This window comes from Triticum aestivum, chromosome 4D, assembly GCF_018294505.1.
Source record: "Triticum aestivum cultivar Chinese Spring chromosome 4D, IWGSC CS RefSeq v2.1, whole genome shotgun sequence".
In the NCBI taxonomy this organism is placed as follows: domain Eukaryota; kingdom Viridiplantae; phylum Streptophyta; class Magnoliopsida; order Poales; family Poaceae; genus Triticum; species Triticum aestivum.
Window position 1 is genome coordinate 381,482,859 of NC_057805.1, and position 13,269 is coordinate 381,496,127.

The 13,269-nt window shown below is 49.4% G+C and overlaps 2 protein-coding genes across 2 annotated transcripts; both read left to right on the plus strand.

Annotated features, from left to right (window-relative positions):
• Positions 1-216: 216 nt before the first annotated feature.
• LOC123100078 (anthocyanin regulatory R-S protein-like) lies at positions 217-8,489 on the plus strand. The gene is made up of 9 exons (XM_044522068.1): positions 217-365; positions 1,616-1,648; positions 1,783-1,857; positions 4,307-4,498; positions 5,744-5,840; positions 6,101-6,157; positions 7,187-7,849; positions 7,929-8,309; positions 8,424-8,489. Exons 1-9 carry the CDS (start codon positions 217-219, stop codon positions 8,487-8,489), a joined length of 1,713 nt encoding a protein of 570 aa, XP_044378003.1.
• Positions 8,490-10,450: 1,961 nt separating this feature from the next.
• Positions 10,451-11,010, plus strand: LOC123096985 (pollen-specific leucine-rich repeat extensin-like protein 3). The gene is made up of 2 exons (XM_044518767.1): positions 10,451-10,565; positions 10,598-11,010. The coding sequence occupies exons 1-2, from the start codon at positions 10,451-10,453 to the stop codon at positions 11,008-11,010; spliced, it is 528 nt and encodes a 175-aa protein (XP_044374702.1).
• The last annotated feature ends 2,259 nt before the right edge of the window (positions 11,011-13,269 follow it).

Here is a 13,269-nt window from a genome sequence, read left to right on the forward strand (position 1 = left end):
TTTCCAACTGGTATTCCGATGAGTAAGTTCAATGATGTTCACATAACTCAAGGAAAATATTTCAAAAGCCCGTAACAACGCACGGGCATTCTACTAGTTTATATAACTTTTCGGCGTGTACACAGCGTACGAACCATGCATATAACTTTATATACCTTTCTCGATTTCTTTTGCTGCTTGTTTGCTCGACCTAGCGTCTCACCTTGTGAGTTGTGCATGCGGGAAATAGCTACTCAGCAGTGTGGTAATCGATCAATGGCGCTATCAGCTCCTCCCAGTCAGGAACAGCCGTCGGGGAAGCAATTCGGCTACCAGCTCGCTGCTGCTGTGAGGAGCATCAACTGGACGTATGCCATATTTTGGTCAGAGTAAAATGCACTAGTGGTCATTGAACTTATTGCGGCCCTACCCTACCTGTCAGTGGGTGGAAGTAAGAAGTTGAGGGAAAATAAAAATGCTGCTGTGGGGATTCGAACCCTATACCTCGAGCTAATATGCGCGCAGGCTGACCAGCCGCTTTGGCTCCAATCTTGCGTCTAATTAGAGGACAAGCCCTTTTATATCTTCTAGTCATTCACGTGACAGCGTTGGGATATTTCTTTTTTGCGTATGTTCATATAAGACCATTCTATTGGTTTAGATGATAGTGCATTCTAATTCATAGTGATTTCTTCCATATCAGTTTTAGCGTACCAAATTGCACCATCGCAAGCGTAGTTTGGCTAACGTATATATTTCTGTTGATAGCATTTATAAGCATAATTTGGAGTACTTAACACGTGTATATTACTTTTATGCATTTAAACATTTATTAATAAAATTTTATATAGACATATATTAACCATTTTGATAAGTACACTCCGCCATAATTAGCTAGTACAAGATGACCGCACGCCAAATCCCTGGTCGTCTCGTGCTAAAAACAGAGCAATGACGCCCACCAAATCTACTGGAGCTGCCGCTGCGGCCGCGTCACTGTCGAGCCACCGTCCACGCGTGCATATTGAACAAAAGAAATTGAAGTGCTAATCCAATCTCGTTTTCTTGCGAGGGAAGTGCTAATGCAATTTTGGCCGTGAATCATATGTACGAGTACACAGTACTGCTAAAACAGCTTTTTAAATCCTAAAAGGCCCGACCACTGAAGCCGAAACGATTATGATTTAAATGCCAAATGGCTCGCACGTAAAAGAAAAAAAATGCAATGGCTGTCACGTGAATCCAGTAAAATATAAATGGTTTTTTTCTCAAGTTAGACAAGACGGGAGACAGGTGGAGCTGGTTGTCCTGCTCGGGCAATAAGCGCGAGGGCCCGGTTTTGACTCCACACGGGCGCATAATTTTATTTCCTCCTACTCCTTTCTTCCACCACTGACAGGTAGGGCCCACACAGTTAGAGAAAAAAAACTGACAAGGCCTTGTTTTTTTTTTGCAATGACAAGGCCTTGTTTGACCAATCAAATAGATGAAATACAAAGCTATACGATCCAACAGTGACCGTATAATCATCTCAACACGCATATAATGACTGTATTGACCGTATTCTTAAATACAGTGACCAAAATAAACGTATACGATAAGTTCAATGACCATTAGTGCATTTTACTCTTTTGGTCATTTCCGCCAGCCCGCGCCCACGCCACTCCTCGTAATGAATAAATGACCACTCTCTATCTCTATATGTATCAATAGATATCATATTTGGGTTTGTAGCAAACCCACAAAGTTCGTACTTTTCATATATATAGTGTCCGGCGTCGACGCCGTCGGTTCGTTTCGCAGAGTTCTGGCGTGGAAGGATGGGTTCTACAACGGCGAGATAAAGACAAGAAAGATTGCCGGCTCGACCACTACGGAGCTTAGAGCAACTCTAGCAGACCCCGCAAAATGTCGGCCCGCAAAACGTGTTTGCAGTTCGCGCAAAACCGCTTTTGCGGGCCGGCGAGGGCTAGCACAGATGCAGACCCCTCAAACGGACCCGTAAAAAAGTATATTCACGGAATATGCTTTTTTACGGGTCGGCTATGCGGGTTTTGCTCGGGCAACAGCGCACGACCCGCAAACAGCAAAACTGCAAATCTGAAATTTGTCATAGGGCTTTACAAACAAGTTCAAATTCAAATGACATAAACAGTTTGCGCGCGAATAAAAGCGAAGTTGATTACGCAAAAGAGGGCATGCAAAGGTATGCGCCCATGTCCGGCATTATCTTGAGGGTCGATCTTCACTCGGCGCCATGGAGTCCATCTTGAAGTTCATCGGCGCCACCGTAGCCACCTCCGTCGCTTGTTCCAACTCCCGCACCGAAATCATCCACACTGCCACCGTATGGAGCAGAGAAAACATCACCGGAACTGGCAGACGGACCGGCCGAGGCGACCATTCTCCTCTTCAAGATGTCTCTCCTTGCCATATCATGCCATGCTTTGGTGACGTCGTCTATGTCATTGCAGTTCATTGACATGATCTTGTTCTCTTCGGCGAGCAACAATGACAGCGATTTCTTTTCAGAGGCGCGTACTTTTCTCTCCTCAATGGCAGCTCTGCGCAGCCCCTCTTCTTTGAGCATTTGCCATTTTTCTTGCTTCTCTTTTGCCTTCTTTTCGGCCAACTCTTTCTTGATCTCCAACGACTTCAACAACATTAACTCGTTTGATTGCATCATGGCATCAATCTTCTCCCTCAAGCTCGATGCTTCTTGCTCTCTCTTTATCTTCTCTCTAGTCTTCTTGTCGCCATCGGGCTTGTTCAAATTTCTTGGGCCATCATCATCTTCATCTTCATCCATGTTTGTAAGTGAGCCTCTCTTTGGTGGGGACTCTTTGTCGATCAACTTCCACTTGTTGCACTTTTGGAGCAACTCCCAACAATGCTCTAATTTGAAGAATCTGCCTTCCGAAGCTTCCATGTCTTTGTATCTATGTTGAGCAATCTTGTCCTACACAATGCGAACAAGATGTTGCAATCATTTTTCATGATACATAATGATGATGCACAACTTGAACAAAGGCAAAGCAAACTCACATAGTCGGACTCCACGGTGCCACTTGGAGGTGCATTGCGTACTTGCTCCAAGCAAGCTGCCCAACGGCTGCACATAGACTTGATGTTCTCCCAACGACCTTGAAGCGACCGAAATGTGCGGGGAGTCTTGTTGGGGTAGTTTTTCATAATGCGGAAGTATTGATCTTCGGTCCTTTGCCAATATCTCTTGCCGGTTTGATTAGTACCCGTGCATGCATCAAGAGACACTGCACTCCATGCTTTGATCAAAGCTTGATCTTCCAAGATGGTGTAGTTCTACGATCTTTGGCTTTTCCCAGCTTTTGCTTGTGAATTCTCAAACGCTTCCGCTTCGATCTCAGCCAAGTCATCCGCACAACCATAGCCGTCCACGCCGCACTCTATTTCATTGTAGTCGAAAGGTTCGAAGGGGGCTTGATCAATGTCAACCGCGTTCGTGTCCAACAAGTTCACGAACTCGGTTGTTGCATTGTTTGAACCACCGCTGTAACGAACGATAAGAAGTCACGAGCTATCGATAAACAATGGCGAAAATGAAAGAGAATCACCAAAGTCCGAAGAGATATACCTTCCGGCCATTTCGTCAAACACCTCGCTCGCGGGGGGAGCGGCACCGTTGAACGGCATCGCCGGAGCACCTCCTTGCGGGGGGATGGAGTGAGAGGTTGAAGAAGATTTGTTCCTTGAAGTCGGAACCTTCCTCTGCTATGCGCCCGCGACCTTGCCGGCCTTCTCCGCCGCCGGCCGGGATCGCACAGCGGCATTGCCGCCCGGAGCGCGGGCCATCGCGGCGGGGGCAGCCGGATTCCCGCCTTGCACAAGCACGTTGCCCTGCCGCTTGCGGGCAGGCGTGGCGTGTGCTTGGGCGACGCCGGCGGGGCCTACATGGCCGGCGACGAGATCCGCCCGAGGGAAAGGGGTGTGCGCGACCTCGACGGTGACGGGGGCCAGCATCGGGTCGTCCATGGCGACGAAGGACGGCCGGGGAGGAGCGGCCGGAGCTTCGGGGGGGGGGGGGGGGGGGGGCAATGGTGGCGGAGGGTGCGGGAAGCGGGAAAGGGGACGCGGAAATGTCCCTCCCGCCAAATCTCGCGCCGGATGGGGGTTGAGCTCGGGTCGGCCTCCCAGCCCGTGAAGATAGAGGTTGGGGGAGAAGATTTATCGCGCCCCGCAAAATTTTTTGCGGACCGGGGCGTTTTGCGGTGTTTGCTCGTATTTTTCGGTCCCAATCCGCAATTTGACGGTTATTTTACGGGTCGGGACGTTTTACGGGGCCTGCTAGAGTTGCTCTTACAGCGGACGAGCGCGTCATGCACAGAAGCAAGCAACTGAGGGAGCTCCACGAATCGCTCTTGCCCGGCAACTCCAACAATCGGGCAAGGCGACCTGCCGCCTCACTGTCACCGGAGGATCTCGGGGACGGCGAGTGGTATTACACCATAAGCATGACTTACACCTTTCACCCTAATCAAGGGTACGTAGTTATCAACCATGATGTATGCGATATATGTGCCTGCCATGTTTCATGTCGTCCTTATTTTTATATACGGGTACATAACAAAGACAAATTTTGTGGTTATGAAAATAGTCACAAACATGCACTATTTTTTGTTACAAATTACATATTAATTTGCACCTTTTTTAGTAGTTATCTTGTTAATATATACTGTCATGTTGTTGCCAGGAAAAGATCACTTCAAGAAAATTATAAACAAGCATATATAATACGTCCATACATATGTCCAATTATTTTCAGCCTTTTCTTTTTTCTAAATTAAATACATAGAGTCCAAGCTTCAAATCCTGCACTTAAACCTCAAGCTAATCTGTTACACTCCCTTGCAGCTAGTCTCTTACTAGTATTATCTGTTCTTTTTTTGAAGAAAAAACTTTCGATCTATTCATCATCATCACAGTAAAAAAACACTAGAAGTAACATAAATTACATACTCCCTCTGTTCGGAATTACTTGTCACAGAAATGGATGTATCTAGACATATTTTAGTTCTAGATACATCCATTTTCGAGACAAATAATTCCGAACGGAGGGAGTACATTTCTGTAGAACACCTTGCGACGATTGCAAACATTGGTGTGCATGCCCAAGGCGCGCTACACTCATCGCCCCTCCCTCATTGGAGCTTGGCAAACTTAATTGTAGTAGACGGTAGGGAAGTCTTTATGCTAAGGCCTTAAAGGACCAGCGCTGTAGAACAACAACCGTGACCATTAAAGAAAAGAAAAAAAGAAAAGAAAAGCATAGATGGAAAAGATTCAACATGTAGACATATAACACAGCAAAACTAAGGCCGAATCCAAGTATATCCACTAAACTCAAACACTGACTGAATCCCGCGAGATTCACCGACATGCCCTCCGACAATGTTAGATGCATCATCGGGATAGGGACTTGGCAGGGTGAACCTTATTTTGTCTTCAGATAGCAGATGTTGCCTCACCTTCCTAAGCAGCACACAAACACTAAATAAAACTTAAAAAACACTTAAAATGAAGTAGGAGCACTCTCACCGGCAAGAGCCACGATCCATTATGCCTCCATGGCCCTAAAGCCAGAGGAAGATCGACGGCAGCATCGGCGGGAGGCGAAGAAGCCCTCGTTTAATACTGTCTTGATACTAGCTACCATAGACTGCAGTGGTAAGATGTACATACTGAAGTGATTTTTTTTTTCTGTCGGCGTGAATGTACTCACTACCAGGTTGCCAGGCAAAAGCTTTGCGAGCAATCAACATGTTTGGCTGTACAACGCTCAGAACGCAAACACCAGAGTTTTCCCCCGCGCGCTCTTAGCAAAGGTATATCTCTTCTACTTATCTCATATTATGTGTGTATAGCAATGATGCGGGTCGGGTTTTCAACCCCCTTACATAAGAAAACATCGTTTGGTCTTTAACTAATAATAATACTCCAAAACGTGCATGATGTCTTCCTACACCATCCGATGGTCAAATCAGACTGCTTCTATTCAGGTCAGCACATTACTTCCTACTATAGATAGATAGATAGACGCACACATATACACATCTCTGATCTCAAACCGTTCACATATTTCCAGACAATCGTTTGCATTCCCTTAATGGGCGGTGTGCTGGAGCTCGGAACGTCGGATCAGGTCGGTGCACATGAGTTTCAATTTATGTTCTCAGTAACTCTCAGCATGTTCTTCCGACTTGCCGACGGGTTCAACGGTAACCTTTTAATATTAGGGGTAGCTATTTTGTTTGCCAATACATGCTAGCTATTTTTGTATGTGTTGTCCCAGTCTACCATTCTGCCCCTTTTGCATTTGTGCGCCATTCCTTTTTAGTACATTAATTTACACTAGTCTTCCACTGCGTTTTCCTACTACTATGTATTTTATATTATATTTATGATTATCTTTAGAGCAAGTACAATAGAGTGATGTAGGCGGGCTACAAGAGATGCCACATCACTTTTATGCCTAGTTGAAGAAGAGAGGAGAGGAGAGAGAGAAGAGAAGCGGGTTACAAACAAAAGTGACCCCACCTATATATAAGGCTTTTAATCAGTAGTGTCTGCCTCACACACACAGATACTCTAGGTTCCTCTTAACACACCATCTCCCTCTGTTCGACTGTCCCTACACACAGTCTCTATCCATCTCTCTCTAGATGTATGCCCCCATAGGAGGGTGACTGCCATCGACGTGGATAGTGATTGGGATTGAGATCTCATGGCAAGGGGGACCAGATATTTACACCACTGGCGAGGGATCCACTAGTTGTATTTGAGAGTTGAGACTATCGATGACGGATGCGTTCAATGGGTTTTTGGCAGTGCGTGAACTTGCTTTTTTCTCTTTCCCGTCCCCCGTATAACTCTATCTGAGTTGTATTATTGTTATCAGTAACGAAAAGGGTATACCCGATTAAAAGAAAAGGCTGTATTTGAGGTACTCATGTAGTATATGTTTTGTATAGTGGGAAAAATGATAATATATGTGTAGCGGCCGCACGCATCTTGAGGACAGATTCTTAAGTACGTACCACCATTAGCGGTAAAAATGCCTTTGCGAGTAGCTACCACGTTAACACTTGGCCAAGTTTTTCCTTTCGTCGTCGTCCGTCCACGTAAAGCAAATGCTATTGACGATTGACAAAGTGTATCCTATATTTCCAAGGTTTTGGAGGACCCCGGCATGGTGAAGCGGATCAGCACGTCTTTCTGGGAGCTGCACTTGCCATCATCCTTGGAGTCGAAGGATGCGAGCTCCAGCACATCAGCAAACGATACCAGGGAGGCCACCGACATCATCTTGTTCGAGGACTTTGACCACAACGACACAGTTGAGGGGGTCACCTCTGAGCAAAGGGAGGTCCAGTGCCTGTCCAACGTCAATCTGGAGCGCCTCACAAAGCAGATGGACGAGTTCCACATCCTTCTCGGTGGACTGGACGTGCATCCTCTCGAAGACAGATGGATCATGGACGAGCCCTTTGAGTTTACGTTTTCCCCGGAACTGGCGTCGGCTATGGATATGCCGAGCACCGACGATGTCATCGTCACTTTAAGTAGGTCTGAAGGCTCTCGTCCATCCTGCTTCACGGCGTGGAAGGGATCATCCGAGTTGAAATACGTGCCTGGCCAGGTCGTTGGGGAGTCACAGAAGTTGCTGACTAAAGTTGTGGCTGGTGGTGCATGGGCGAGCAATTATGGCGGTCGCACCACGGTGAGAGCTCAGGAAATTAACAACAACACCCATGTCATGACAGAGAGAAGACGCCGGGAGAAACTCAACGAGATGTTCCTGGTTCTCAAGTCACTAGTCCCGTCCGTTCACAAGGTAGTAATATGTAGAGTCCATTTACCTTTAGCAAATTGTACACGTTGTTTTTCATAGTTTTTTTACTGCTGGATTGCAGGTGGACAAAGCATCCATCCTCACAGAAACGATAGGTTATCTTAGAGAACTGAAGCAAAGGGTAGATCAGCTAGAATCCAGCCGGTCACCGTCTCACCCAAAAGAAACCACAGGACCGAGCAAAAGCCATGTCGCCGGCGCTAGGAAGAAGATAGTCTCGGCCGGATCCAAGAGGAAGGCGCCAGGGTTGGAGAGCCCGAGCAATGTCGCGAACGTGACGATGCTGGACAAGGTGGTGCTATTGGAGGTGCAGTGCCCGTGGAAGGAGCTGCTGATGACACAAGTGTTTGACGCCATCAAGAGCCTCTGTCTGGACGTTGTCTCCGTGCAGGCTTCCACATCGGGTGGCCGTCTTGACCTCAAGATACGAGCTAATCAGCAGGTATAGATCGCACAAATTTCTACGATCGATATGGCAGTATATCAGGAAATGTATAGCGTGACTTAAGGATCCATGATTACCGTCTCATTCACTGACATTGCTGGATTGTTGCAGCTTGCGGCCGGTTCTGCTATCGTGGCACCTGGGGCAATCACTGAAGCGCTTCAGAAAGCTATATAGGCAAGATGTTTTTTGACATTAGTGTAGTGCTAAAACCGTCTTATATTTGGGACGAAGGGAGTACTTAGCGACGCAATCTACAAAAAATCATGAGTTGGGCTCTATAGTCTTCTTCACCCAGGAATCAGGTCGGACTAGTGTGAATTACTGTACACCAAAAAAAAATTCCGAAATAATTACTGAACACGTCATGACCTCGCCCCAAAAAATATCCAGATCTATATTCCGCCTATCAATTAAGCACGAAGTTTGAAGGGAGTGCCTAGAACTCATTTAGATGAGATATAATTTGGTCTCATTCACCTTGAAAACGAAAACAAAAACAACCCACGTCAGCACACACGCATCTTATAGCATCACATCCAATGGCTATAAAAGGTGAATGACAGCAAATTATACCTCATCTAGATGAGTTCTAGCAAAACTGTAATTTGAAGCCGACTATGCTGCCCGACCCTACTCACTACTACAGAAATGCCTAGCTAGCGGTGGCGGCACTAAGAGCCCATTCGGATTCTTTCCAGCTTCCTGCGATGCCAGCCACAGCCAGCTTCTGATGGGATGGGAGTAGCGTTTCGTTCGACAGCAGAGGGTAGCTCTAGCCACCATACAAACTTGAAATAGCCAGGAAGGAAGCCGGCGTGAGGGAGGGAGGTACGAGAAGTGAGCTCTCTGGCGTGGATACGACGGCAAGCTCGACGGAGCAGGTCGACCGGGTGCCGACGGCGAGCAACGGAGGAAGTTGAGGCAGGGTCGGGTGTCCGAGTGCGTTGAGGATGGGCCATGGTAACAAGGAGATGGGGCGGCGACCGCAGTGGGTATGGGACGGGAAACCTGCGGGGACGCGGCAGCGCACCAGCGCCGTGTCGGATGGGTGGCGGCGGGCCGGCGGTGTTGTGGTGGAGCCCTCCTAGGGTTATAGTCGGGGCGAGAAAGGGGATGAGGGGAGAAGTGAAGTTGGGCAACGAGGGATGGAAGAGATGCGTGTCGGGCAAATCGGTACGCAAGGATTGACTTGGCGGTGGTAATCTCCAGTAAATTGCAGCAACACCACCTTCCCTTTTTTAGGAGCTATGCTTCTGCTGCTCCACAAGATTACATTGCGAGAGGATAAGCTCTGTGAAGCAAGCAGAAGCGGATTTTTAGAACATCTGCGCCGGGGCCCTGCTATCATGACCGTCGCTTCAGGGCCTGGTTCTCGAGATGTGTGATGGCCTGGTCGGGTTAACCAACATTATTAGCAGCATTGGGCGCAAGAGTTGCAGTGGGCTTCATAGGTTCATATAGCTGGAATCGATACAGGCCCTAGGCTCTGTGCCATTTTGTTTTGTTCTGCAACCCAAGATGCCCACGAATGCAAACAATGGAAACGACAAAACAGACGGCCGACTCACATTCATATCCATCAGAGTACCAGGCTACAAGATTGAGCTCCCCGGTTCTCACCTCCATATCCTTCACGTCCATGGACTTTGCATCTTCTGGGAAATGCATGATCTCTCCATATTTGAATCTCTCATTCTCATGAGTTGGGCGCTTGTCCACCATGAATACAAGATGGAGCTCATGCAAGTGAAGGAAGATAGAGAAGAACAAGCTAACCAGCTCTAGCTGGACTCTCATGGATACTCTCTATCTCTATCTCTCTCACTCTCATTTTCTTTGTTTTTGGAGTCAATTGCAAGAAACCACCACATTTGCGGCTAGGTTTGCAGGAAACCACCAACTCGTTAATCCGTTGCAGAAAACACCGGAAAATTTGTTAAGTCGTTGCAAAAAGCACTGATTTGGTGATTTGGCCCGTTTGATCAATTTCTGACAAGTGGGGCCAGATTGTAAGGAGCTTAACTGGCAAAAAATTAGCACACACACCCCTAGATATTTACAGAAAAGGCAATCAGGCCCCCTCCCCCCTCCTGCCGCCCCAGGCCGCGGCGGCCCCGCCGCCGGCGCGGCCCGTCATGGCCCCTCCGCCCCCACGCCCCATCATGGCCCCTCCGCCTCCGCCTCCGCCTCCGCTGTCCGCCATCCCGTCGCGGCTCCACCGCATCCGGCCGCCGCCGCTGGCCCCGCCCCGCCCGGCGGCCATCCTGCCGTCGCCGGCCCAGCCGCCCCCTCCCACCTCCTGCCGCCCCAGGCCGCGGCGGCCCCGCCGCCGGCGCGGCCTGTCATGGCCCCTCCGCCCCCGCGCCCCATCATGGCCCCTCCGCCTCCGCCTCCGCTGTCCGCCATCCCGTCGCGGCTCCACCGCATCCGGCCGCCGCCGCTGACCCCGCCCCGCCCGGCGGCCATCCTGCCGTCGCCGGCCCAGCCGACGCTCTCCCCTCTCCCGGCGCTCCCTTCGGTCTGCATGTCGGCGGAGTCCCCCATCTCGGCCTACATGCGCCGGCTCCGCGGGATGCCGTCGCCGATCCTCGTGCCCACATCGCCGCTCGGGTTCGGGTGCCTCCACTCGCCGCGGGCGCCGACGTCTCCCGGCGTGGCCATGCCGGCCACCAGCCCCCGCGTCCGCGACCCGTGACCACACCGCGTCGGCAAGGCCAGTGCGCCGCGATTGTCCACACCGGGGGCCTGATTGCCTTTTCTGTAAATATCTAGGGGTGTGTGTGCTAATTTTTTGCCAGTTAAGCTCCTTACAATCTGGCCCCACTTGTCAGAAAGTGATCAAACGGGCCAAATCACCCAATCAGTGCTTTTTGCAACGACTTAACAAATTTTCCGGTGTTTTCTGCAACAGATTAACGAGTTGGTGGTTTTCTGCAAACCTAGCCGCAAATGTGGTGGTTTCTTGCAATTGACTCTTGTTTCTGTTCCTAACATGAGCAACCGAGAATATGGACAGGCCGTCTATGCTGTTTTTCATTTTTATAAATAGGAGCAATGGAAAGAGCAAGAGGCAAGAAGTGGACGCGTGCGGTACAACGAGTCTCCATGGGTTCCAAGAAATTTGTCCGGCTCGGTTGTATTCAGTGTGAATAGTTGTGGTAGAAACAGTGCCATACATCTCCATGAATTTGTCCTCTCCCAGTGTCGGTAGGCTCGATCGCAGCTGTCAGGAACATGTACAGTACCCTAGCTCCAGACGAACGCCGACAGACACAGATGGGATTAAGAGTGAGTACCCTGCTGAGAGGCTTTGACCACATGACAACCCTGGCGATCCCAAGGAATACCAACGGCCAGGATAGCGCGACCCCGGTGCAGATGTTCTATTGAATATTTTCGTCCACAAGGTGGCGCGTTCGGGCTGGCTTCACAAGAGGAAACAATGAAGCTGGCTCATGGAGAGCTTCCGAACGGGTCCTAAATGTTCATTAGTGGCGGGCGTGGCTTTCATGGGCTCTCACCATGGACCTCCAGCCACTGCTAACATGGCATCAGTGGCGGGTGCTTGGCAGGCGTTATTGCTTGTCTACCATAATTTTCGATTGTATCGATGGCAAATGCCCATATTCGCCCACGACAGATATATATGGTAGCAGGTAATTCCTTGCTTATGCCCGCCACCAGTAACAATCCAAATCAAAATGTTTTGTTGCAGCAGTTTGCACATAATCATCCACACCGCATTACATATAGGGAATCACTAGCAATCAGACTACTGATAGCTACCATCCTATCAGACCAGCCCATAGCCATTGGATTAGAGCGGTGTGGTTCGTTGATTAGACCACCCCTCATAACGTGCACCTCTGTTGCCGTACTTAGTTTCTATATAAAAGGGATCCCCAATTTCGGTTTGCTATTAACTGCAGCCAATAATCACGGGAGGATAAAATATTCCTATAAGCTAGAAAGTGCACGCGCACTATTTGTCGTTCCGGAGCGGCCGAACACGAGCCGTTCGATTGGAAGCGTCTGCGCGGGCGCGATCGAGCGCTCAGGCTAGGAGACAAAAGAGCACACAGACCTGTCGCTATCCTCCTGCGTCTTCCGTTCCCATCCCCTCGCGTCGGCCGCCGCCGCCACACCACGCACCGGCCGATGCAGCCCACCCCGCCTCCGTGCCGCCGTATCCCGTTGCTCTCCCGTCCGGCAACTCGCCTTCTCCTTCGAATCGAGCCGCCGGTCCTCGCCGTGTCTAATCCCAGGAGGTCAAGGAGGAGACGGCGGACCAGAGGATCCATGCGAGCAGGCCGGCTGGGAACCTGAGCAGCGGCGCCACCGTCTTCTCCTCGTCAGTACCCGCCTTCTTGCCTGCGTTACACTAGCCTTGGCCGTGAGGTTTTCGGCAAGCCGTCGGGGCGCCATATGAGGTTTTCCGGAATACATCGATCTGTCACCGGCCAGAAGTCCAGAAGTGACGGCCCGACAGCAGCTCCAGCCCTTCCTGACATCCTGCGATTCATTCCTTGGTGATTCGATGAGGGCCTCCTCCTCGACACCCTACTGGGTCCTGGGCTCCTGGCTCTAGACCAGATCAGAGTAGCGCTTGACGGTGATCGGTCCAATGAGGAACAAGTCTTGCAACCCCAGTTCGTGCATTTTGGAATTCATTTTGCTGTACGGTGTTGCGTGCATGAATTCTTTGGATGAACATAAACTTTGCTCTCAAGTCTCAACCTGATTAATTACCGATTAGAATATCTTCTGCTCATGACATGCTGTAACGAGAGATGGCGAAGGAACTGCGCACTTTTGTCGACATAATAGCTCATGCATGATTGTGGTAGTTGCACACTTTTGTCGGCATAGTTAGCATCCATAGTAGTTGTAGTTGCACACATAGTAGTTCACAGTTGGATACGATTATTAAAAAGTTGCACAACACAACAATTCA

What these genes read in the sequence shown, in the direction of transcription:
- LOC123096985 (XM_044518767.1), top strand. Translation starts at nt 10,451, where the DNA reads ATGGCCCCTCCGCCCCCACGCCCCATCATGGCCCCTCCGCCTCCGCCT. An exon ending in GCCGCCGCTGGCCCCGCCCC is followed by an intron (nt 10,566 to 10,597) that starts GCCCGGCGGCCA and finishes TCGCCGGCCCAG; the next exon opens with CCGCCCCCTCCCACCTCCTG.
- LOC123100078 (XM_044522068.1), top strand. Translation starts at nt 217, where the DNA reads ATGCGGGAAATAGCTACTCAGCAGTGTGGTAATCGATCAATGGCGCTA. An exon ending in CCGCGCCCACGCCACTCCTC is followed by an intron (nt 1,649 to 1,782) that starts GTAATGAATAAA and finishes TTCGTTTCGCAG; the next exon opens with AGTTCTGGCGTGGAAGGATG. An exon ending in ACCTTTCACCCTAATCAAGG is followed by an intron (nt 4,499 to 5,743) that starts GTACGTAGTTAT and finishes ACTCACTACCAG; the next exon opens with GTTGCCAGGCAAAAGCTTTG.